The 21,831-nt window shown below is 50.3% G+C and overlaps 1 protein-coding gene across 4 annotated transcripts in view; it reads left to right on the plus strand.

The window, feature by feature from the left end:
* Positions 1 to 21,831, plus strand: part of DPP3 (dipeptidyl peptidase 3) — a 32,955-nt gene that overhangs the window by 4,487 nt on the left and 6,637 nt on the right. For all 4 annotated transcript variants that reach the window (XM_008709051.2, XM_040639461.1, XM_008709052.2 and 1 more), the window contains exons 3-16: positions 6,129 to 6,218; positions 6,765 to 6,902; positions 7,427 to 7,501; positions 8,113 to 8,206; positions 11,167 to 11,297; positions 11,404 to 11,534; positions 11,609 to 11,667; positions 14,704 to 14,898; positions 15,078 to 15,190; positions 15,527 to 15,619; positions 16,997 to 17,059; positions 17,158 to 17,282; positions 17,398 to 17,518; positions 18,583 to 18,762. In XM_008709051.2, the coding sequence (XP_008707273.1) occupies positions 6,129 to 6,218; positions 6,765 to 6,902; positions 7,427 to 7,501; positions 8,113 to 8,206; positions 11,167 to 11,297; positions 11,404 to 11,534; positions 11,609 to 11,667; positions 14,704 to 14,898; positions 15,078 to 15,190; positions 15,527 to 15,619; positions 16,997 to 17,059; positions 17,158 to 17,282; positions 17,398 to 17,518; positions 18,583 to 18,762 (1,608 nt within the window). The remainder of the gene's footprint in view (positions 1 to 6,128; positions 6,219 to 6,764; positions 6,903 to 7,426; positions 7,502 to 8,112; positions 8,207 to 11,166; positions 11,298 to 11,403; positions 11,535 to 11,608; positions 11,668 to 14,703; positions 14,899 to 15,077; positions 15,191 to 15,526; positions 15,620 to 16,996; positions 17,060 to 17,157; positions 17,283 to 17,397; positions 17,519 to 18,582; positions 18,763 to 21,831) is intronic.

Raw genomic sequence — 21,831 nt, forward strand, 5'->3', positions numbered from 1 at the left:
AAATAAATGACAGCAATGATGCAAGGGAGAGGAGATAAGAATTAGAATTACTTTGTTATTATAAGGTTATTATAAGGTACTTTGTTATTATAAGGTATCACTATCCATGAGGTGGTATAGTGTTATATGAAAGTGGCCTTGGGGGACGCCTGGGTGGCTCAGTTGGTTAAACGTGTGCCTTTGGCTCAGGTCATGATTCCAGGGTCCTGGTATCGAGCCCCACAAGCAGGGAGCTCGCTTCTCCCTCTCCCTCTCCCCCTGCTTGTGCTCTCTCTCTCTTTCTAAAGAAAGAAAGAAAGAAAGAAAGAAAGAAAGAAAGAAAGAAAGAGAAAAAGAACGAACGAATGAATTTGGATTAGTTATAAAGGAATATTGCAAAATCTAGAGCAACCACTAAAAAGTAAAAAATTATAACTGATAAAGTAAGAAAGGAGAGGAAATGGACTCATGTAAAAGGCTCAGTTAAAACTACAAAACACAGAAAAAGAATGGAAGACAAAAATAGGAACAAAGAACAAGGACAACAAATATGGTTGTCCATATCCAACCATCTAGTGTCCATATCCAACCATCTAGTGTCCATTACTAATCCAACCGTATCAGTAATTACTGTGACTGTCAGTGGTCTAAATGTACCAGTTAAAAGACAGAGGTTGTCAGAATGGATCAAAAAACAAGACTGAAATATATGTTGTCTACAAGAAGCCCCTTAAATATAAAGATACATATAAATTAAGCATAAATAGAGAAAGGTATACCATACCAACACTAATAAAAAAAAATGGGAGTAGCTATATTAATTTTGCAAACTTCAGAGCCTGAAGAGTTATCAGGGATAAAGAGAGCATTACATAGTAATAAAAGGGTCAGTTCTCCAAGAAGACACCAGTCTTTAATGTGTATGTGTCTAACAGAGAATCAAGGTATTCAGGACAAAAACTGGTAACAACCACAAGGAGAAACATGTGAATCCACTACTATAGTTGGAGACTTTAACATGCTTCTAGCAGACAGGTCTAGCAGATCTGGCGGAAAATCAGTAAGGACGTAGTTGAACTCAACAACACCATCAGTCAGCTGGATATCTAGACATCTGTAGTCTGCTTCATCCAACAACAGCAGAATATGTGTTCTCGAGTTGATGTGGCTGATCCCCTAAGACAGACCACATTCGGGTCTATGAAACACATTTTAACAAATTTAAAAGAATGGAAGTACTACAATGTTGCTCTCAGATAAAAATGAAATTAAATTAGATATCAACAACAGAAAGATAGCTGGAAAATCCCCAAATATTTGGAGATTAAACAACACATTTCTTTTCTTTCTTTTTTTTTTTTTTTTTTTAAAGATTTTACTTATTTATTTGACAGAGATAGAGACAGCCAGTGAGAGAGGAAACACAGCAGGGGGAGTGGGAGAGGAAGAAGCAGGCTCATAGAGGAGGAGCCTGATGTGGGGCTTGATCCCATAACGCCGGGATCACGCCCTGAGCCGAAGGCAGACGCTTAACCGCTGTGCCACCCAGGCGCCCCTAAACAACACATTTCTAAATAACACACGGGTCAAAGAAGAAATCTCAAGAGAAATTTAAAAAATATTTTTAACTAAGGGGTGCCTGGGTGGCTCAATCAGTTAAGCAGCCAACTCTTTTGTTTTGTTTTGTTTTGTTTTGTTAAGATTTTATTTATTTATTTATTTATTTATTTATTTATTTATTTATTTATTTGACAGAGAGAGAGAGAGAGTGAGCACAAGCAGGGGGAGCGGCAGAGGGAGAGGGAGAAGGAGGCTCCCTGTTAAGCAGGGAGCCTGATGCAGGGCTTGATCCCAGGACCCTGGGATCATGACCCGAGCTGAAGGCAGACGCTTCACCAACTGAGCCACCCAGGCACCCCCAAGCAGCTGACTCTTGATCTCAACTCAGGTCTTGATTTTAGGGTTATGAGTTCAAGACCTGCCTTGGGCTCCACACTGGGCATGGAGCCTACTTAAAAAAATTTTGTTTCGGGGGGAGCACATGGGTGGCACAGTCAGTTAAGCATCCAACTCTTGGTTTTGGCTTACGTTGTGATCTCAGGGTTGTAAGATTGAGCCCCATGTCGGGCTCTGGGCTCAGCACAGAATCTACTTAAGACTCACTCTGCCTACCCCCCACCATGCACGCGCGATCTCTCTCAAATAAATCTTTAAGATATATATATAGAGAGAGAGAGAGAGAACTAAAATGAAAACAACTTATCAAAATTTGGGGGATGTAGCAAAAGCAGTGCTTAGAAGAAAATTTATAGCATTGAAGCATATATTAGAAAGGAAGAAAGATCTATTTCCACCTTAGGAAAAAAAAAGAGGAGCAAATTAAATCCAAAGTAAGCAGGAGAAAAGAAATAAAAAGAATTAGAGCAGAAATCAATAAAATTGAAAACAGGAAGTCAGTGGGGAAAATTAATGAAACCAAAAGCTGGTTCTTTGAAAAGATCAGCAAAACAGATATCTTAGTCTGTTTAGGCCGCCGTAACAAAATACCACTGAGTAGCTTATAAACAGAAGTTTATTTTTCATAGTCCAGAGGCTGAAAGTCCAAGTTCAGGATGCCAGCACGGTCAAGTTCTGGTGAAAGCCCTCTTTCAGTTTGCACACTGCTGACTTCTCACTGTGTGCTGTCATAGTGAAATGAATGAACTAGCTCTCTGGTGTCTCTTATAAGGCACTAATCCCAATGATGAGGGTTCTTGCCCTCCCGACCTAACCACCTCCCAAGGGCCCCACCTTCTAATACCATCACTTTGGGAGTTAGAGTTTAATGTATGAATTAGGATGGGGGACACAAACATTCAGACTACAATGATTAATATGCCTTTGACCAGTCTAAGGGAATAAGAGAGAAGTCATAAAATATTAATATCAGAAATGAAAGATGAGACATCACTATAAATCCCATGGGCATTAAAGAAATTGAAACAGTAATTAATAATCTTCCCAAAGAGAAAACACCAGGCTCACATGGGTTCACTGGTGAATTATACCAAACATTTAAGGACATTATACCAGTCCTCTATAATCTCTTTCAAAAGAGAGAAACAGAGGGCATCCTTCCTAATTAATTCTATGAGGCCAACATTATCCTAATACCAAAATCAGACAAAGGCATTACAAGAAAAGAAAACTACAGACCATTATCTCTCATTTACATAGATGCAAAAATCCTCAACAAAATATTAGCAAATCAAATCCAACAATGTGTAGAAAACTATACACCATGACCGAGTAGGATTTATCCTGGGTGTGCAAATCTGGTTCAACGGTTGAAAATAAATAATTCATCACTTCAACAAGCTAAAGAAGAAAACCACATGATCAAATCCATAGGTGCAGAAAAAGCATTTGACAAAATCCAGCACCCATTCATGATAAAACTAAGGAAATTAGGAATAGAGGGGAGTTTCCCCTCTACAACAGCCCTACAGCTAACATCATATTAATGGTGAAAAACTCAAATTTTCCCACTAAGTTCAGGAACAAGGCATGGAAGTCTCCTCACCGCTGTTTTCAGTGTTGTACCAGAAGTGTTAGCTAATGCAATAATGTAAGAACAGGAAATAAAACGAATGCAGATTAAGAAGGAAGACACAAAACCGTCTTGGTTCGCAGAAAACATGAGTGCCCATCTATGTGCAAAATCCAAAAGAATTGACCAAAAAACTCCTGGAACTCATAAGCGATTATAGCAAAGTTACAGGGTACAAAGTTAATACACAAAAGTCAGGGGATGCCTGGGTGGCTCATCCAGTTAAGTGTCTGCCTTCAGCTCAGGTCATGATCCCAGCGTCCAGGGATCGAGTCCTGCATCGGGCTCCTTGCTCAGTGGGGAGCCTGCTTCTCCCTCTGCCTGCCTCTTTGGTTTTAATTTCAAATTCTTATTGTTCCTTTCTGGTATATTAAAAGCAACTGACAAAAAAAAAAATATATATATATATATATATATATATATGTGTATGCTGAAGTCAGTTGCTTTTAATATACCAGAAAGGAACAATAAGAATTTGAAATTAAAACCATAATACCATTTCTAAATAGCACACAAGAAAGTGAAATATGTAGTTTAAAAATACAAGAAAACATGTACAAAACTTATATGAGGAAAACTGCAAACCTGATAAAAGACATCAAAGAACTAAATAAATGGGGAGATAGTCCATGTTCATGAATAGGAAGATTCAGTATTGTCAGGATGTCAGGTCTTGGGGCGCCTGCGTGGCTCAGTCAGTGAAGCATCTGCCTTCGGCTCAGGTCATGATCCCGGGGTCCTGGGATTGAACCCCACTTGTGCTCTCACTCTCTCAAATAACTAACTAAATAAATAAATCTTTAAAAAAAAAAATGTCAGTTCTTCTCAACTTTATCTATAGAGTCAATGCAATGTGATTAAAAATCCCAGCAAATTATTTTTTTTTCAACACAATATTGGGGAAAGAGTGAAGAAGAAGAACAAAGTTGGAGGCTCAGCACCACTCAACTTCAAGACTTACTCTGAAGCTACAGTAATCAAGACTGGTGTTGGCAAAAGGGCAGACAAATAGATCAATGCAATAGAATAAAGAGCCCAGGAATGGACCCCCATTACTGTGGTCAACTGATCTTTGACAAAGCAGCAAAACAACACAATGGAGTAGAAACAGTCTTTTCGGCAAATGGTTCTGGAACAACCAGACATCCACAAGCAGAAAGAAAGAAAGGAAAGGAAAGGAAAGAAAAGAAGAAAGAAAATCTAGACCAGACGTGACGTGGACCTTACATCTTTCACAAAAGTTAATTCAAAATGGATCACAGATTTAAATGTTAAATACAAAACTGTAAAACTCCCAGAAGATAGCATAGAAAATCTACATGACCTTGGATATGGAGATGCCTTTTTCGGTACAACCCCAAGTATGATCTGTAAAGAAATAGTTGATAAGCGGGGCTTCAATATAATTAAAAAGTTCTGCTTTGTGAAAGACATTGTCAAGAGAATGAAAAATCAAGCCACAGACTGGGAAAAAATATTTGCAAAAGATAGTATTTGATAAAGGACTGTTAGCCAGAATATATAAAGAACTCTTAAAACTCAACAATAAGAAAACAAGCTATCCAATTAGATGGGCCAAAGACTGTAACAGATACTTTACCAAAGAAGATATGCAGATGGCAAGCAAGCATGTGAAGAGATGTTCCACATCCTATGTCATTAGGGAATTGCAAATAAGTAGGATAATGACAGCAGGTACACGGGAAATCTGTATGCTTTCTGCCCAGTTTTGCTGTGGATCTAAAATACTCTAAAAAATAAAGTCCATTTTGAAAAAGAGAGAGTTATTGGCTCACATAATTGCAAAGTCCAGGGCTAGGGCAGGCTTTGGTCATGGCTGGATTCAGGGGCTCAGTGATACCATTTTGACGCAGTCTTCATCTCTCTGCTTTGCTTTCTTTCTTCACTCCAACAGGGGAGCTCCAGGGGCTCCAGGCTCGGTGATCCCTAGTATAAAAACAGAGGTTCTTTGCCACTAGGAAATTGCCTAGGTAGGGCTCTTACTGTCTAGCTTGAGCCTGGGCCTTACCCCCGGAGTCAGGGAAGGGAGAGCCCCCCCTTCCCAAGAGGAAGATTGAGGTCTTGTTGCCAGAGGAAGGGAGACCAAGTTTTGGGCCTGGAAAGCTATAAAGCAGATGATCGAGGCCCCTCCAGCTCTAACATTTGATGCTTCCAGTGCCAGCTGCCTGGCTGGTTGGGGGCACGATAGGCTTTCTGTAGAAGGAGGCAGAGGTGGTGTTTCAGCTCGGCTTCAGAGGTCGTGTGGCATGGCCGCGGGTGGCTGAGAGGGTGCTGGGCGTAGTGGGAACCAAGGGGTGGGTGTGTTTGGGGGCTGCTGAGAAGATCAGTTTGGCTGGACAATGGGTGTGGGAAGATTGGTCTGTGAAAGTATGTTGGGGCCAGATGGGGGCCTCCCGGGATCTGGGTCCTGCCCCCAGATTTCCCAGCCTCGCCTATACTGGTTCCTCTGGGTGTTAACATCTCAGGAAGGAACCTCCCTGGGGTGGGGTTGGGGTGGGGGACTGGGCTGCCAGGTCTCTGATGCCCACCTCCCCCCCAGGCGTTCCTGGTCTATGCTGCGGGTGTCTACTCCAACATGGGCAACTACAAGTCCTTTGGTGACACCAAGTTTGTTCCCAACCTGCCCAAGGTGAGTTGAGGGAGGGCTGAGGAAGGTGAGGAATTTGGGGCTGGCGGGCGGGTAGTGGGGGCCTAAGCGGAGCCTTGACCCCGTCGCTGCCACGCTCCTCACATATAAAGGGAAAGCAGTGTTTCTTCCTGATGGTGCTGACCTGAGGGCACACAAGAGAAGGTTGTGTGAACTTAAGTACTTGCAAAAATGGAGCCTGGTCATGTCTTCACTGGGGATGGTAGAGAGGCCCGGGCACGGTGGGTCCCTCACTGGGACTGTGGAGGTCGGGCCCCTTGGGGGCAGAGGCAGTTCCTGCCCCCAGGCTCTCAGCACTCACCGTACACACGTTACCTGGACGTCTTGTTGAAATGCAGCTTCGGACTGAACGGGTCCACAGGGGGTCTGAGGTTCAGCATTTCTCAAGCAACAGCCGATGCTGCTTGTCCATCGGCCGCACTTTGAGCCAGGTCTTTGACTGCGGGAGAAGAGCTGGGGGGTGGGCGTGGAGGGTCCAGAAGACAGGCTTGCGCCATGTGGCCGAGCCCATGGCCTCTTCCCCTGCAGGAGAAGCTGGAACGTGTGATCCTGGGGAGTAAGGCGGCTCAGCAGCACCCGGAAGAAGTCAGGAGCCTCTGGCAGACCTGCGGGGAGCTCATGTTCTCTCTGGAGCCGAGGCTTCGACACCTTGGGCTGGGGAAGGAGGTGAGGCCCCCCAACCATACAGGGGAGTGGAGGGCATCCTTCGGAGTCACCTGGCATGGAGGGAAGGGTACCGGATAAGGAGGCAGTGGGCTTCAGTGTCGTCATTTGTAAACTAGGAAGCAAGTTGGGTGGAATGCTTTCTGAATGCCCTTCTGATTCTGACATCCTGGGGTGGTGTGTGCGGGAGGGGAGAAGAGAAGAGCTGAGAGCTAGAGGGAGCTGAGGAGGGGAAGATGGGAAAGGAGGGAGCCCGGGCTTCCGGCCTCTGGAGGCCACTTGGCAGCCGCCCGGTGTGAGGGACATGGCAAGCCTCAGGGTCTGCCAGCCGCGAAAGGCTGGAGCAGAGCTGCGGGAAGGCTGGAGATGGGCCTCTGTGTGTGATTTGTGTTACTGTTTTCTCCCCTGGAAAGATATGGAGAGGGCAGGGTAGAGGCTGCTGGGAGGAGGTGCGGGAAGCCGGGGGCTGGGGGAATGTGTCCTGCCCTTGGCCGTTCCCCCTTCCCATCTGTCCCTTTCTCCTACAGGGAATCACCACCTACTTCTCTGGGGATTGTACCATGGAAGATGCCAAACTGGCCCAAGACTTTCTGGACTCACAGGTTTGAGGGTTGGGGGACTTGGGACAGTGGTTTGACGGGGCCTCCTCACCACTGGCGCCTGCTCCCGGGTCTCAGCTTGGGTCCAGAGGCACAGCATCTTGGGTGTTTGAAGTAGAACAGACTTGGGAATCCTTGTCTAAGAGTTGGCCTGACTCCAGCGAGGAAGAGGGTCCCACATGTGCCAGTGATGAAGCCGCCCCTGCCCGCCCCAGGCTGAAGGCCTTCGTGACAGCCTCAGGGCAGGACAGTCCGGAACATCAGAGCCGCTTCTGATTGGGGCCTGGGGTCCACTTGTGGGGTGTACCTCCCAGCAGCTGTGTAAGCAGTTTCCACACTTGCTGCCTCCTGTGGCCCCGGGTCAGCTGGCACAGTGGAGTCGGTGCTTCGTAAACATTAGTGCTCAGCGTATCGAGCAGAGCGGGAGAGCCTGGCCGTGGCCGGCCCACCTGCTCTCTCCCCATCGCAGCGGACTCAGGCAGGATCCCCTGGAGGACCCTGCCTGCTTCCCTCTGTACCTTGTCTCCCGAGTGTGAACCCCTTTCTCTCCTCCCACCTTGCAGCCCCCTCTGGCCTTACTCTTCTTCCCCAAACCCTGCCCTGGTCTTTTCCAGAACCTCAGTGCCTACAACACGCGACTCTTCAAGGGTGTCAGCCAGGATGGGAGGGCCTGCTACGAGGTGCGGCTGGCTTCTGTGCTCAGCACGGGTGAGCTGCTTCACACACCCCTTCTACTTCCTCCTCAGCACTCCCGGCTCGGGGGTGGGCTGGGAGGTGGCGGACTGGGGACAGGGTTAGTGGGTCCTGCAGGAAGTAACAGTCGTGATAGTTATGGCACATGTTGACTGCAGACCTGGGCGCCGTGCTCCCTGCTGTGCTCTGCGTCCGGTGGTACCTGTGAGGGGACCCTAGCCCCGGTGCTGGGTGCAACAATAAAGATTTGGGGGGAAACATGAGGACAGGGAGAGGGGCTCCATGCCACTTGGTGGATGTTACTGCCGCAAGCCTCTGACAGTCCCCATCCTTCAGGCAGTGGCACAAAAGATAACAATCTGCGTGAACAATGGGAACAGAGGCTGGGCCACCTGCCCCATGACAGACTAGAAGAGAAATCCAAACCGCACATCAGTGAAGGCTTAGTGGAAGAGGTGGCCTTATGGGTCTTGGAGGTTCGGGAGAGCACAGAAAGGGGGAGATGGCGAACATACTAGAGTCGGCTTCCTCAGTATCTCTCAGGGTTCCCTCAGGCAAAGCCCAAATCCACCTCCGAGGGCTCTACCATTCTGAACTCTTGGCAAGTGAAGAATCTATGGCACGTTTGCCCAAACCAGAAGGGGACTTAGCAGGCTTGGGTAATTAAGAAGCCTGGAGAGGGATGGCTTCAAGCACAGCTGGACCCAGCTGCTTGGACCGTATTCCAAGAGATTTCTCTCTCTGTCTCGGGGCTCCACTCTCTCACTTCATCCATGGCGTGTTCCTCCCACACAGGGCCTGATAGTCACCAGCCTGGCCACTCCAGCAGAAAGAGGGCCCTTTGCTCCCAGAAGTTTCTTCAATAAGGTCTGGGAGTGGCTCTAGTTTCTCTGTTTTGGGTCCCGTATTTATCTGCGAACCGATGCCTGTGGTCAGGAGACAGATAGATCTCTGATTGTCTGAACCCTGATCCCAAATTTACCTTAGAGCCGGGTGATGAGGTCAGCCCCTCCCACACACCTGAATTGGAGGCGGGGAGAGGGGGTTTCTCGGAGGAAAATTGGGGTCTGTTACCAGGTGAGAGGGAAATGCATGCAGTGTGGACTGAAATATCCAGGCCCCTATGAGGACCTTTGCAACCTGGCCCTCCCTTTTCCACTTCCCAGCCCCCAGCCTCATAACCCCCACTGGCCTCCCACTTAGACTCTGTGCCCCAGCCGTGCTCAGCAGTTTACAGTCCCCTGAAAACCCCGTGTTGTTACATACACTGTCCAGAACTTTGCACGGTCTGTCCCCTTTCCCACCTCCATGTCCTCCCATTCACGTGATGAACACCTGCTCATCGTCTAGGCCGTGCCTGGACATCACCTTCTTCAGGACCCTGCCCGTCTTTCCGTGACTGTCATTCTCTTTTCCCATCAGCACACCCCCTAATTTCCCAGGCTTTTTTGTTGTTATTGACTATGGGCTCCTCCGGAGGAGGAAGAATTGTGTGTTTCACTGACCGCTGTCTCCCCCGTGGCTCGCACTTGGTAGACACTCAGATCTGTGGTGTGGGGCTAGATGAAGACGGCACTGGAACCCTGCTGGAGGGAACGGTGTGAGCCGCAGAGCGTGGTGGAGGGAAAGTGTAGTGACTGGCGTGTTGTTGGGTTTGACTAAGGAAAAGGATACTGGGCTCCTGGGAACAGGAGCAGATCACACTGGAATATAAGGCGAGCCCGTACTTCCGTATCGTCTACTGTGTATACGACGGTGCTTGACGGTGTGGCGGGAGCCAGGCTGCCTGAGTGCACCTGTTGTGTTATCTCTCGCTGTGCACAGATGCCCCCCAAATTCAGTGAAATACACCCACCTCTTCAGGCTCACAGACTCTGTGGGTCCGGAGTTGGGATGGGGCACGATAGGAACAGCTTTTGCTTGGTGACAACATCCGAGACCTCAGCCGGGGGGCCTCGGGGCCTGGGGTGCCATCAGCAGCCAGGGGCTCACTCACTCCCACGCCTGGGGGAAGATATTAGCTGTCAGCTAGCTGTCAGCTGTCAGCAGGGGCTCTGGGCCATAGCGCCCCACGTGGCTTCTTCACGTGGCTCATGTTGGCGGGCCTCCACGAGGGAGCGCTCCAAGAGAGCCAGGCAGAAGCTGTGGCACCTTGTGTGACCTGGCCTCGGCAGCCCCATGGCGTCACTTCTCCTGGAGTCACAAGCCTGCCCCGTGTCAGGAGGAGGGCAGAGAGGCCCCGCATCCTGACGCGGGATGTCACGTTGGGGGGTGGGAGATACCGTGGTTATCTTTTTTCTTTTACGACATAACCTAGAAGTCGATCCTACTGCTAAGCGACAACAAGCAAAACACGACAAATCACCGCAAATGTGCTGGCATAAAACAACACAAATGTATTGTTACTGTTCTGAGGGTCCGAAGTCTGAAACAAGACTCCAGTTCCTTCTGGAGCCTCCAGGGGGCAGTCTGTGTCCTCGCCTCTCAGCTCAGCTTCTAGAGGTGGCTTGCTTTCCTTGGCTCACATCCCCCTCCTCACCTCTCCAGCATCTTCTCTCATTGTGTCTCCTACTTCCTGTTCACCCTCTCGTCTCCTTATAAGGCTCCTTACATTTCAGGGATGACTGTCTTTCTAAATACAGTTTGCCACCCTAAGTTTGAATCCTGTTCTGCCCCTTGCTGCCCATGTGACCTTTGGAAACTTACTTTAACTCTCCGTGCCTTAGTTTCCCCATCTGTACAATGGAGATAACTCCCCCCCAGAGTTGATGTGAGGCTTAAATGAGTTAACATGTGTAAAGCACTTAGAACATTTCCTATTATGTAATCTATATATTTTTCGAAAGTGAAAGTTTATACTAATTTCTGTAGGCAGCGGGGAGTCATTGAAGATCTTAGAGTAAGGGTGTCACGGTGAGAAGCTTGCTGGGGTGTCTTACACTAGCCTTTTCCCTGAGCGATCCTTCTCCCCTCAGAGCCTGCTCTGCATTCTGAAATGACTTCCAAGTTGAAGAGCTACGAATTCCGGGGGAGCCATTTCCAGGTGACTCGGGGAGACTATGCACCTATCCTCCAAAAAGTGGTGGAGCATCTGGAGAAGTCCAAGGTAAGGCTGGCTGGGGGCTGAGCTGTGCAAGCTCCCTCTGGGCAGCAAAGACAGGCGTCGGGGTGGGTAGGTGGCCAGAGGCTGACCGACCCCTGCTCACCCCCAGGCGTATGCAGCCAACAGTCGGCAGGAACAGATGCTGGCTCATTACATAGAAAGTTTCACCCAGGGCTCCATCGAGGCCCACAAGAGGGGCTCCCGCTTCTGGATACAGGACAAAGGCCCCATCGTGGAGAGGTGAGGCACCAGCCTTCACCCCGGCTGCCCCCCCCTGCCTGCCCCTCTTCCATCTCTGCCCTTTACTCCCCCAGTTACATCGGGTTCATCGAGAGCTACCGAGACCCTTTTGGTTCCCGTGGAGAGTTTGAAGGTAACTTCTGGGAGGAGGGGGGGTCAGCTTGCAAATGCTTATCCCCACGTTCCCTGAGGGTTTTCCCCTCCCCACTTGGCAATAATAATACAAATAACCAGAACCAGTGTTGATGACTTACCAGGCACTGGGCACTTAGGTATAGGAGCTCGTTTGGACACTGTCCTCCCATGACAATTGGTATCCTCACTTTACAGAAGTGGTTACCGAGGCATAGTTGTTGAGTGGCCCAGACCGGCACCTTGGCTCTGAGCCACTTCGCTGTGCTGCCTCTGCTGTCTGATCCGGGCACAGGCCTCAGCCATTCCAAGCCCAGCTTTGCCACTCACCGGCTGTGTGACTGCCCAGCTGGGTAAACCCCATATCTGAGCATCGGTCACTCCCTCTGGGTGTGATGGGAAGTGAGGTATCATATGCAGGCTGCTCAGCACAATGCCAGGCACATAAAAGGTCCTGGGTGTATGGAAGCGTAATCGACATCGTGATTGTGAACTTGGCTGGGCTGCTGTCATCCCAGGGCAGGTGGGAGGCCGCCTTGGCCCCCCATGCCTATATCCATACCCCCGCCGGACCCCCCTGTGCGAGGCAGGGCATCCACGTGAGGATTTAGACTTCTGTGCCCAGCCTTACCCTCCCCAGCCCTGGGGACAGAATCTGGAGCATCCAACTGCTGGAAGCCAGAGAGATTAGCCTGGGAGGAGAGAGGACCGCCCCAGCAGCCGGTGGGGAGCTTAGATCTGAGCCCAAAGATGCAGGCCCAGGGCACAGGTGGTGCAGGGGCCAGAGGGGAGGACGGTGTGCACACCTGCAGCTTCCCTGCCTGGGTCCTGATTCTCCAGGCCTCTCTGAAGGCCAAGACCCCAGAACCTCCTAAGCAGCCTTGATCTCAGAGCCTCTTTACCTAAATCATTGTAGTTATTAGAAAAGTAGTCCAGGGGCGCCTGGCTGGCTCAGTAGAGTGTGCGACTCTTGATCTCGGGGTTGTGAGTTTGAGCCCCACACTGGGTGTAGAGATTACTTAAAAATAAAATCTTAAAAAAAAAAAAAAAAAGGAAAAGTAGTCCCTGTTCACGGTCACAAATTTTGAAAATACATTAAAAAAAATCATCCGCAATTGCTCCCACCTCAAGGTTAAAATTGGGAGTGTACCTTGTTGGGCTTTTTGCGTGTGTTTTTATTTATTTATTTATTTTAAGATTTATCTATTTATTTATTTTCGAGGTAGAGTGCAAGCCGGTGGGGGGGGGGGAGCAGAGGGAGAGAGAGAATCCCCAAGCAGACTCCCTGGCTGAGCACGGAGCCCGACTTGGGGCCTGATCCCAGGACCCCGAGATCATGACCTGAGCTGAAACCAAGAGTCGGCCACTCAACCAACTGAGCCACCCAGGCGCCCCTGCTTTTTGTTTTTATATAGAGCTATAAACGCTTAAAAATGTGTGTGTGTGTGTGATTTAAAAATCCATGTTTGTTCTAAGTAATTGGAACAAGACAGAAGTATGTAGGATAAAATGTGAACTCGGTCCCTGTGACACTCCCCTCCAGGGGTCACCACGGTTCACACGGTTGAGGACAGATCTTTCCCCAGCTTCGTTTAAGCACACACACGAAACTTTTAACTTGTCCAGGTAGATGAGATTGTTCTATGGATTGTTCTGCCACTTGCTTTTTTCACTGAATATTTTAGATATATTTTCGTATCAGTACGTATAGACTTATCACATTCTTTTTATTTTGACTTGTTTATTTCTTTAAGTAGGCTCCACGCCTGATGTGGAGCTTGAACTCATGACCCTGAGATCAAAGGTCAGACGCTCTCCCGACTGAACCAGCCAGACTCCCCTCCTGTTCTTTTTCTTTTTTCTTTTTCTTTTTTAAGGATTTTATTTATTTGCTTGAGAGAGAGCGAGAGAGCACAGAGGGAGAGGGAGAGGCAGACTCCCCGCGGAGCAGGGAGCCCAATGCGGGGCTCGATCCCAGGACCCTGAGAGCGTGACCTGAGCCGAAGGCAGATGTTTAACTGACTGAGCCACCCAGGCGCGCCCCCCCCCATGTTCTTTTTAATAGCTGCGTAATGTTATAAATTCCCATGACATGTGCTGTTGTACTGCGTGTCTAACAGTTGCATGGTGTGCCGTCACATCTGCCCCCTAATTTATTTCCCCAGTCCCGGAGGTTGCTTTTTCTTCTTTGCTGTTTTACTCATCCTGTCTTCCTGACCTGCTATATCCGTCCCACCTGACACAGTGGCTCCAGACCGGGAGACTTTGCCAAGTCCAACCACGTCTGACCCTTGGCCAAGTTAATCCATTCTTTGCAGGAGCCTGACCACGCAGTAGTCTAGGCCAGGCCTTTCCAAGGTGTAGTTCATGGAGGAATTACACCAAGAAGGGTTCAGTGCCAAGCAGCAAGGGGTCTTGCCTGCAGGACTCCTCAGTGCCTCTACTATGCAAATGTACGTTAGGGATCTCTAAGAAATTAGAGATAGAGCATATAGTATTATCCAAACTTTTTTGACCAGGAAGCCCTTTCTTTATGAAGGCTCTCATAGCAACTGCATCTTATGGAGTGCAACTTTGGAAACGGAAACGGAAGTTAGGTCTCCGACTACATTAAACCTAAAAGGATCAGTCCCAGGCCTCCTGCGTAGCAGCCTCAGTCACCACCTCGCAAGCCGGGTGCTCTAGCCATGCAGGACAGTTCAGTCGCCTCCAAAAGAAGAACGTGTTTTTTGCTCATGCAGTCCCTTCCACTGGGGATCTGACCTTCACCCACCACCATCTGTGTGCTCCCCGCCATCTCCTTTAAGATCCATCTCAGATGTTACCCAATGAAGTCTTCTGTACATCCCACCCGCCCCAGTGACCTCCACGAAGGCGGGGCCAGGCCTGGGTCCCTGTTCTCCCCACTGGCCCGCAAAGGGTACTGCACACAGCAGACACGAGTACCTGCGTGATGGCTGGAGGGGTCGTGGAGTTGAGTGGGGTACGGGACCCCTCCCGAGCCCTGCCAGCCCACAGCCCACCTCTGTCCCTACAGGCTTTGTGGCCATGGTGAATAAGGCCATGAGCGCCAAGTTTGAGTGCCTGGTGGCAAGTGCAGAACAGCTGCTGAAGGAGCTGCCCTGGCCCCCGGCCTTCGAGAAGGACAAGTTCCTCACCCCCGACTTCACCTCCCTGGACGTTCTCACCTTCTCTGGCTCTGGCATCCCTGCTGGCATCAACATCCCCAACTGTGAGCTTCCTCAAGCCGCAGCAGTGGCCCCTACGAGTCGCCCCTCCCTCTGCACACCGTTGCCCTGGCCACGTGCCCCGCTCAGTTCTCCAGCCCAGCCCCATCCTCTTGTCTAGACTCCTTATCCATGGCCCTTGATTTTTGTGTCTTTTCCCTGGTTCTCTCCCCACCTTCTCCAGATGACGACCTGCGGCAGACGGATGGCTTCAAGAATGTGTCGCTGGGGAACGTGCTGGCTGTGGCCTATGCCACGCAGCGGGAGAAGCTGACCTTCCTGGAGGAGGAGGACAAGGTGGGCACCGGCAGCCCAAGGTTGCGGACGGGCCTGGCCTGCCGGCGAACACACGAAGATGGGGAGCCCAGTGCATGGAGAGGGAAGAGCACGGCTGCCATCCTGGCTCTGCCGCTTCCTGGCCTGGTGGCCCTGACACTTGGCCTGTTGGCTCACCTGTCAGACCATGGAGGCAGTCCCTTCCTCCGGGTGGTTGCAAGGATGAGATGGGCTGAGCGGGGGCCCCATGGATCCTGGCAGGAAGGAGGCCACAGACCCTCAGTTTGGCAGCGGCGGCATCAGCAGGCTGTGTGGCTGTCGTGGGCCGGATAGCATGGCCTCTGCTTGTCTTGGCAGGACCTGTACATCCGCTGGAAGGGGCCCTCCTTTGATGTGCAGGTGGGACTGCATGAGCTGCTGGGCCATGGCAGCGGCAAGCTCTTCGTGCAGGTGAGACCTGGCAGCTCCCCTCCCCCATGATCCACCTGCCCAGGGTGAAGCTCTTTGTCTTTGCCCTCAGGGGCTTTGGATTAGGTGGGGAAAATGGCCCCTGAAGGAGGGAAGTTCCTATCTCACCCTCTCCCGAGATGCCCCGGGAGCCCCAAGGGTGCAGTGCCCGCAGGACAGTCCAGCTGAGGTCACCTGCACTGGAGGAATGGCTTGGCTCAGGCCAAGGAAGCCTGCCCTGGAGGTGTGACTCAGCCAGCCCCAGGGACAGCGAGGCTGTGAGGGGCAGTCTCTGCAGGCTCCCAGTCCTGAGGCTGCGGCATGGTCTGTCTTTGGACTACTATTCCCTGGAAAACCTGTACCTTTCCAGGTATTAATAAGGAGTGAGTCGCTTCTCGCGAGAGCAGCCCCTTCCTGCCAGCCAGAGTGGCTGGAGCCCCTGTGACACCCACTCAGGGAATATAAAGAAGACAGACAGCCTTTCTACCAGGCTGAGGAGAGCCCATTAAGGACCCCTAGCACGGAGCTGCACAGACGAGATGACCAGAGGCGGGCAGGGCCAGGACATCAGAGAGAGCGGGGTTCTGGTTTGGGTCTCCTCCCTGTGAGGTGCGGCACATCCCTGAGTCAGGAGGGGCTGGAGGTCAGGACAATTCAGAGAGCAGCGAATGGGGCAGTAGCCTGGCCCTAGCCTTTTCCTAGTTTTGAAGTCAAGGGACGTGGGAACAAATGTGGCTACTCCGTGTCCTTGCACAAGTCAGTTCTCCTTCCTGAGCCTCAGTTGGCCCCTCTGTAAAGCAGGGACCCTGACTGCTACCATACGGGCCACCATGAGGAATAAAAGCAAATCCCTAGGGCTTGCCTGATACAGTAGGCCCTCTGGAAATGGGTTTACTGTCAAGAGATAGTGTGCGTGGAGGTTATGTGCTCTGATTCCACTTTGGGGCTCACAGTCTCTGGGCCTCATTTTCTTCCTTTGTGAAGTGGGGTAATAGAACCTTCCGGGGGGGGGTGGTTGTGAGGAATAAATGGATGGTGCATAAAAGACACTTGGCACACGGAGTGGATCACGAGGCTGATGCTTATCGGAGGTAGAGAATCCCAGGCTGTGGTCTCTGCCAGCGTGGGGAGAGGGGCTGGGAAGCACGTAGGGGAGCAGCAGCCAAGCTTTCTAGCCCATCCTCTGGAACATGTCTGGGGTCCGGAGATCCCAGGGCTGGGTTTTCACGTGGCTGGGGGCTCTGAGAGGGCAGCCAGGGTCACAGGACTCCGGTTCGGAGGCAGCAGCACACGGATGGCACTCAAATCCCCGGGCTGAAGTACTGGGCTGGGATAGAGGCACCTTTCCCTCACTTGCCCCATGTCCTGACTCTTCTGCAGGACGAGAAAGGAGCATTTAACTTTGACCAGGAGGCAGTGATCAACCCAGAGACGGGGGAGCAGGTGAGGGCGGCCTCGGCGGAGCCCCCCGGGACTGGGAGGCTGGGCCTGGCTGGGGTGACAGCTGCCCCTGAGCCTACTTCCTGGGCCTCCCCTCCCAGATTCAGAGCTGGTACCGGAGCGGGGAGACCTGGGACAGCAAGTTCAGCACCATCGCCTCTAGCTATGAAGAATGCCGCGCTGAAAGTGTGGGCCTCTACCTCTGCCTCAACCCCCAAGTGCTGGAGTACGGGCAGCAGGCATGGGGGGTGGGCCTCCCTTGTGGACAGAGGGCGCACTGGCGGGGGTCAGGACCCAGGCAGCCTCTGACTGCCCCTGCCACCTCCCTGTCCCTCCCCCAGGATCTTTGGCTTCGAGGGGGCTGATGCAGAAGATGTGATCTATGTGAACTGGCTCAACATGGTTCGGGCTGGGCTGCTCGCTCTGGAGTTCTACACCCCTGAGGCCTCCAGCTGGAGACAGGTGGGAGCCGGCAGGGGGAGGCCTGCCGCGGGGGCCAAGGTCAGGATTCTAGGTGTAGGGATGGGACAACTGTATCACCCTAAGAGGCGCATGAACTGGGTTTAATCCAGACTCCACTGCTTATGGGGTAAGTCACACTGTTGTGAGCCTCAGTGTCCCTGTCTGTGCAATGGGAGTGATAATCTCCCGGCCCGCCTCTCAGGGCAAATCAAATTAGGTGATTTTACTACGACTGGTAATAGCTGACTTGTGTCAGATTTAACTCTGCCACGGTTCTAAGCACTTTACCTGAATTAACTCTTTGTTCCCCGTGTCAACCCCAGGAGGTAGGTGCTATTATTACTCTCATTTTAGAGATGAGGAAATTGAGGCACAAAGAGATTAAGTAACTTGCTGGTAAGTAGCAGAGCCAGGATTCAAATCCAAGCAGTCTGCCTCCAGAGCTGTTAGGCTAGGCTGCTCGGTTATGACATGTACTTTGGAAATCAGGTGAACAATAGGAATGTTCTTAAAAGTCATACAAGTATGTTTGGAGGAGGCAATCTTATGTCATCAGAACAACACACGTTTTAGAGTCAGGAAACTTAGGTTGGAGTCCTTGATCTCCCTTAACAGCGGTGTGACCCTGTGTGACACTTCACCTCTCTGGGGCTCTGTTTTGTCATCTGTAAACTGGGGTTCATGATGCCCACTTGGTCCCACTGTTGAATGCAAACAAGATTGTAGAAGAGAACGTGCTTGGTGACCTGGATTGTATCTGCTGTCATCAGAGTGGGCTCTGGAGCAGCGAAGGGCATGGTGGTTGGTAAGGGAAGCACAGGGCTCTGGGATCTGCTTGGAAATGGCCTTCCTGTTTCCCAGGGCAGCCTGCCTTCTCCTGTGAGCGGAGAGGGGTGGAAGCATTTAAGGGGAGAGGAATAGGCAGAAAAGACCCACAGAGTGAGGAAAGTGGTAAGAATAATCGACAATTAATGAGCACGTACTATATATCAGGCTTTGAACCAAGCTTCTGATATGTCTTATCTCAGGGATATAAACGATTCCTTTCTTCTTGGCTCCGGCAGGCTCACATGCAGGCCCGGTTTGTGATCCTGAGGGTCTTGCTGGAGGCTGGCGAGGGACTCGTTACTGTCACTCCCACCACAGGCGCTGATGGGCGCCCAGATGCCCGGGTCCGCCTTGACCGCAACAAGATCCGGCCTGTGGGCAAGCCCGCCCTGGAGCGGTTCCTGAGGAAACTTCAGGTAAGTGGAGCCCTCTTGCCCGCCAGCCTCACCCTGTCTCCCCACCCTCGAGGCACTGCCTCGTAGCCTTCTGATCATCCATTCGATTGTTCATTCATTCATTCATTCATTCATCAGACAAGTGTGTGTACTAAGTGTTACCATATGCCAGGCACTGAGCATAAGTTGTAAGCAGTTTCTTATGTTGTAGTGAATGTGTAAACAATAGTGAATGAGATGATTTCAAATCATGACAAGAGCTGGAAAGACAATAAAACTTGGTGATACGATAGCAAATGAGATTAGAGGGGAAAGGAATGCAGAGCCTCCTTAGCCTGGGTGGTCAGGGAAGGCTTCTTGGAGGAGATGGCGTTTAAGCTGCAATTTGAGTGCCAGGCAGGAACCAGCTATGAGAAGGTCTAAGAGCAGAAGAAACAGAAAGCACAAAGTCTGGTTTGGAGACTGGAATGAGCTTTGTGGGTTGAGGGACAGAAGGAGGCCTGGAGCTTAGTGGGTGAAGGACAGTGGTCAGCATGGCCCTGGCTTCCCTCCTACGTAGGAATGCTTAGAGTCGGGACCTTTTGGGGTTCTGATGTCAGTATTAACCAGCCATGTAATTGGGGCAAACAAACTCTGCTTTGCTGGGCCCCACTTTTCTCATCTGTTAAATGAGATACATCCCCTGCCTCACCGGGCAGGAAGCAAATGACACAACATACTGAGCAAATAGAATGTTGCGAATCCAAGCCAGTGTGACATTAGGTGTGGCCCATGGACTGGCAGCATCAGCATCACCCAGAAGCAGCCAACAAATGCAGATTCCTGGGCACCACCCCAGACCCATTCAGAAATTGTGAGAGCAGGGCCCAGGAATCTGCATGTTCACCTGCCTGCCAGGTGAGTCTGACGTTCAGCAAAGTTTGAGAACCACTCAAGGCCCGCTCTTCACCGTGCAGTACCTTCCGTTGGAACTGGGTCCTGCTTTTTCAACCGATAGAAGGCCCAGCCTTCAGTTCAGCAAATATCTCCATGATGATACTCCCAGCTGTTTTCAGAAAGGATTTAACACATTTTTTAATAAAAGTTATGTGTTTGGCCATTAAAGTAAAATAAAATTAGAAATTAAAAATCAGGTGACTCTGTAGGTTGAGCATCTGTCTTCTGCTCAGGGCATGATCCCAGGATCCTGGGATCGAGCCCTGCATCAGGCTCCCTGCTCAGTGGGGAGCCTGCTTCTCCCTCTCCCACTCCCCCCACTCATGTGCTCTCTCGCTCTGCTCTCTCTCTCAGATAAATAAAGCTTAAAAAAAAAAAAATCGGTAGAAGCAGGGGCTCCTGGGTGGCTCAGTAGGTTGTGTCCGACTCTTGATTTCGGCTCACGTCATGATCTCAGGGTCCCGGGATTGAGCCCCGCATCAGGCTCTGCACTCAGCATGGAGTCTGCTGGAGATTCTCTCCCTCTCCCTTTCCCTCTGCTCCTCCCCCTGCTCTCTCTCTCTCAAATGAATAAACTCTTAAAAAAAAAATCAGTAGATGCAAAATGCAGTATGGGTCTTGGATCTGGAATAGAAAAAGGTCATTAATGGGACAACTAGTGAAATTTAAAAAAGCCTAGAGTTTAGCTGATAGTAACGCACCAGTTTTATACAGTGTTAACAACAGGAGAAACTGGGCAAGGGGCATATGCAAACTCTCTGTTCTATCTTTGCAACTTTTCTCTCTATCTTGAATTATTCTGAAGTAGTTCGTTAATAATAATAAGTCCTACTGGATGAAAGAATCAAATCTGCCAAGTCCTAGTCCAATGATGAACTGGGACCGAGTATCGAACAAGCACAGAGTGTCCCATTCGAGGGACTGAGCCAGTTGGGTCTCTGTGTAAGAGGANNNTCGTTCAGCAGGACAGACGGTCTCCTCAGCAATAGCTTTACAGGACGTGCGGAATATGGAAGCATCGTTGGTGTGGCTCTTTGTCTTATCAGCCCCCTAGCAAAAGCCAAGAGCACAGCAAGGAGATAGCAAGTAGGGAGGACGAAGACATTTCCACAAGGAGAGGCTTCAGCCAGGGTCACAAACGCTGTCCTTTTTGGCTCACCTCGTGTTGTGTATAAATCTGTATTTCTGGCTTCTCGGGAGGACTGGCATCGTAGGCTCAAGTCCCATGTAAACAACGGGCAGAAACAGCAGCAGCCCCCACATCCGGGCATTTGGACGTGGCATGACTCTCCGCTTCGCCAGGCCTCCTCCCTGTTACCTGTCTCGCCTCCCACTGGCATCCATGTTACCGGCTTTCCGGTTTAAGCTGCTGGGGTCTGACATGTCGGCTCGGCGAATGTGTGTCTGCTACTTTCTGGGTGCTCCGTACTACTGGGAAGAGAGAAAGATGAGATGTTCTCTTTAACTGTCCCTCCGGAGGTCCCCCCCGCCCCCCGGAGAATCCTTGTAACCCTGGGTCTGAGGGGTAGAGGCTTACTTGGAAGGAGCCCTAGGAGGAGTCCTACTTTGCCACCTGCAAACTGGCCGAAGTAAGGATCAGACCCACAAAATGTCAGATATTTGGAAAAGAACCAAATGGAACTCCCAGAAATAAACCGTATCACCACTGAAACTAAAAATAGGCGGGTTAAACAGGTTTGAGGTCCAGCTAAAGATAAAAGAAAGCGTAGAGCGTGTGGCACAGAGACCAAGATAGAAAATTTAAGAGAGGTGAAGAGTCATGGGGGACAGTGCGGAAAGGTCTAAGGTGTGTAAACTGAAGCTCCAAGAGGAAAGGAGAGCAAGAAGGTGGGAGAAGGCATTAAATAAATAAAAATTAAAAATTAAATGAAATGAATAAATCTTTAAAAAAATAAAGATGGGGGAGGGGCAGCAAAAGGGGGTAAAGGAGAGAAGCGGAATCCTTGCTGAGTGCGGAGCCTCAGGTCTCAATTCCACGACCCCAAGATCATGGCCTAAGTGAAAACCAAGAATCGGAGGCTCAACTGACTGAGCCTCCCAGGCGCCCCAAAAAGAATTTTCTTAACTGATAAAGAATGTCTCAGAAAATGAAAATACAGTCACTATCATCTGTTCAAACACTAAAACGGCCCC

The sequence above is a fragment of the Ursus maritimus genome, unplaced genomic scaffold (genome assembly GCF_017311325.1).
Source record: "Ursus maritimus isolate PB19 unplaced genomic scaffold, ASM1731132v1 scaffold_23, whole genome shotgun sequence".
In the NCBI taxonomy this organism is placed as follows: domain Eukaryota; kingdom Metazoa; phylum Chordata; class Mammalia; order Carnivora; family Ursidae; genus Ursus; species Ursus maritimus.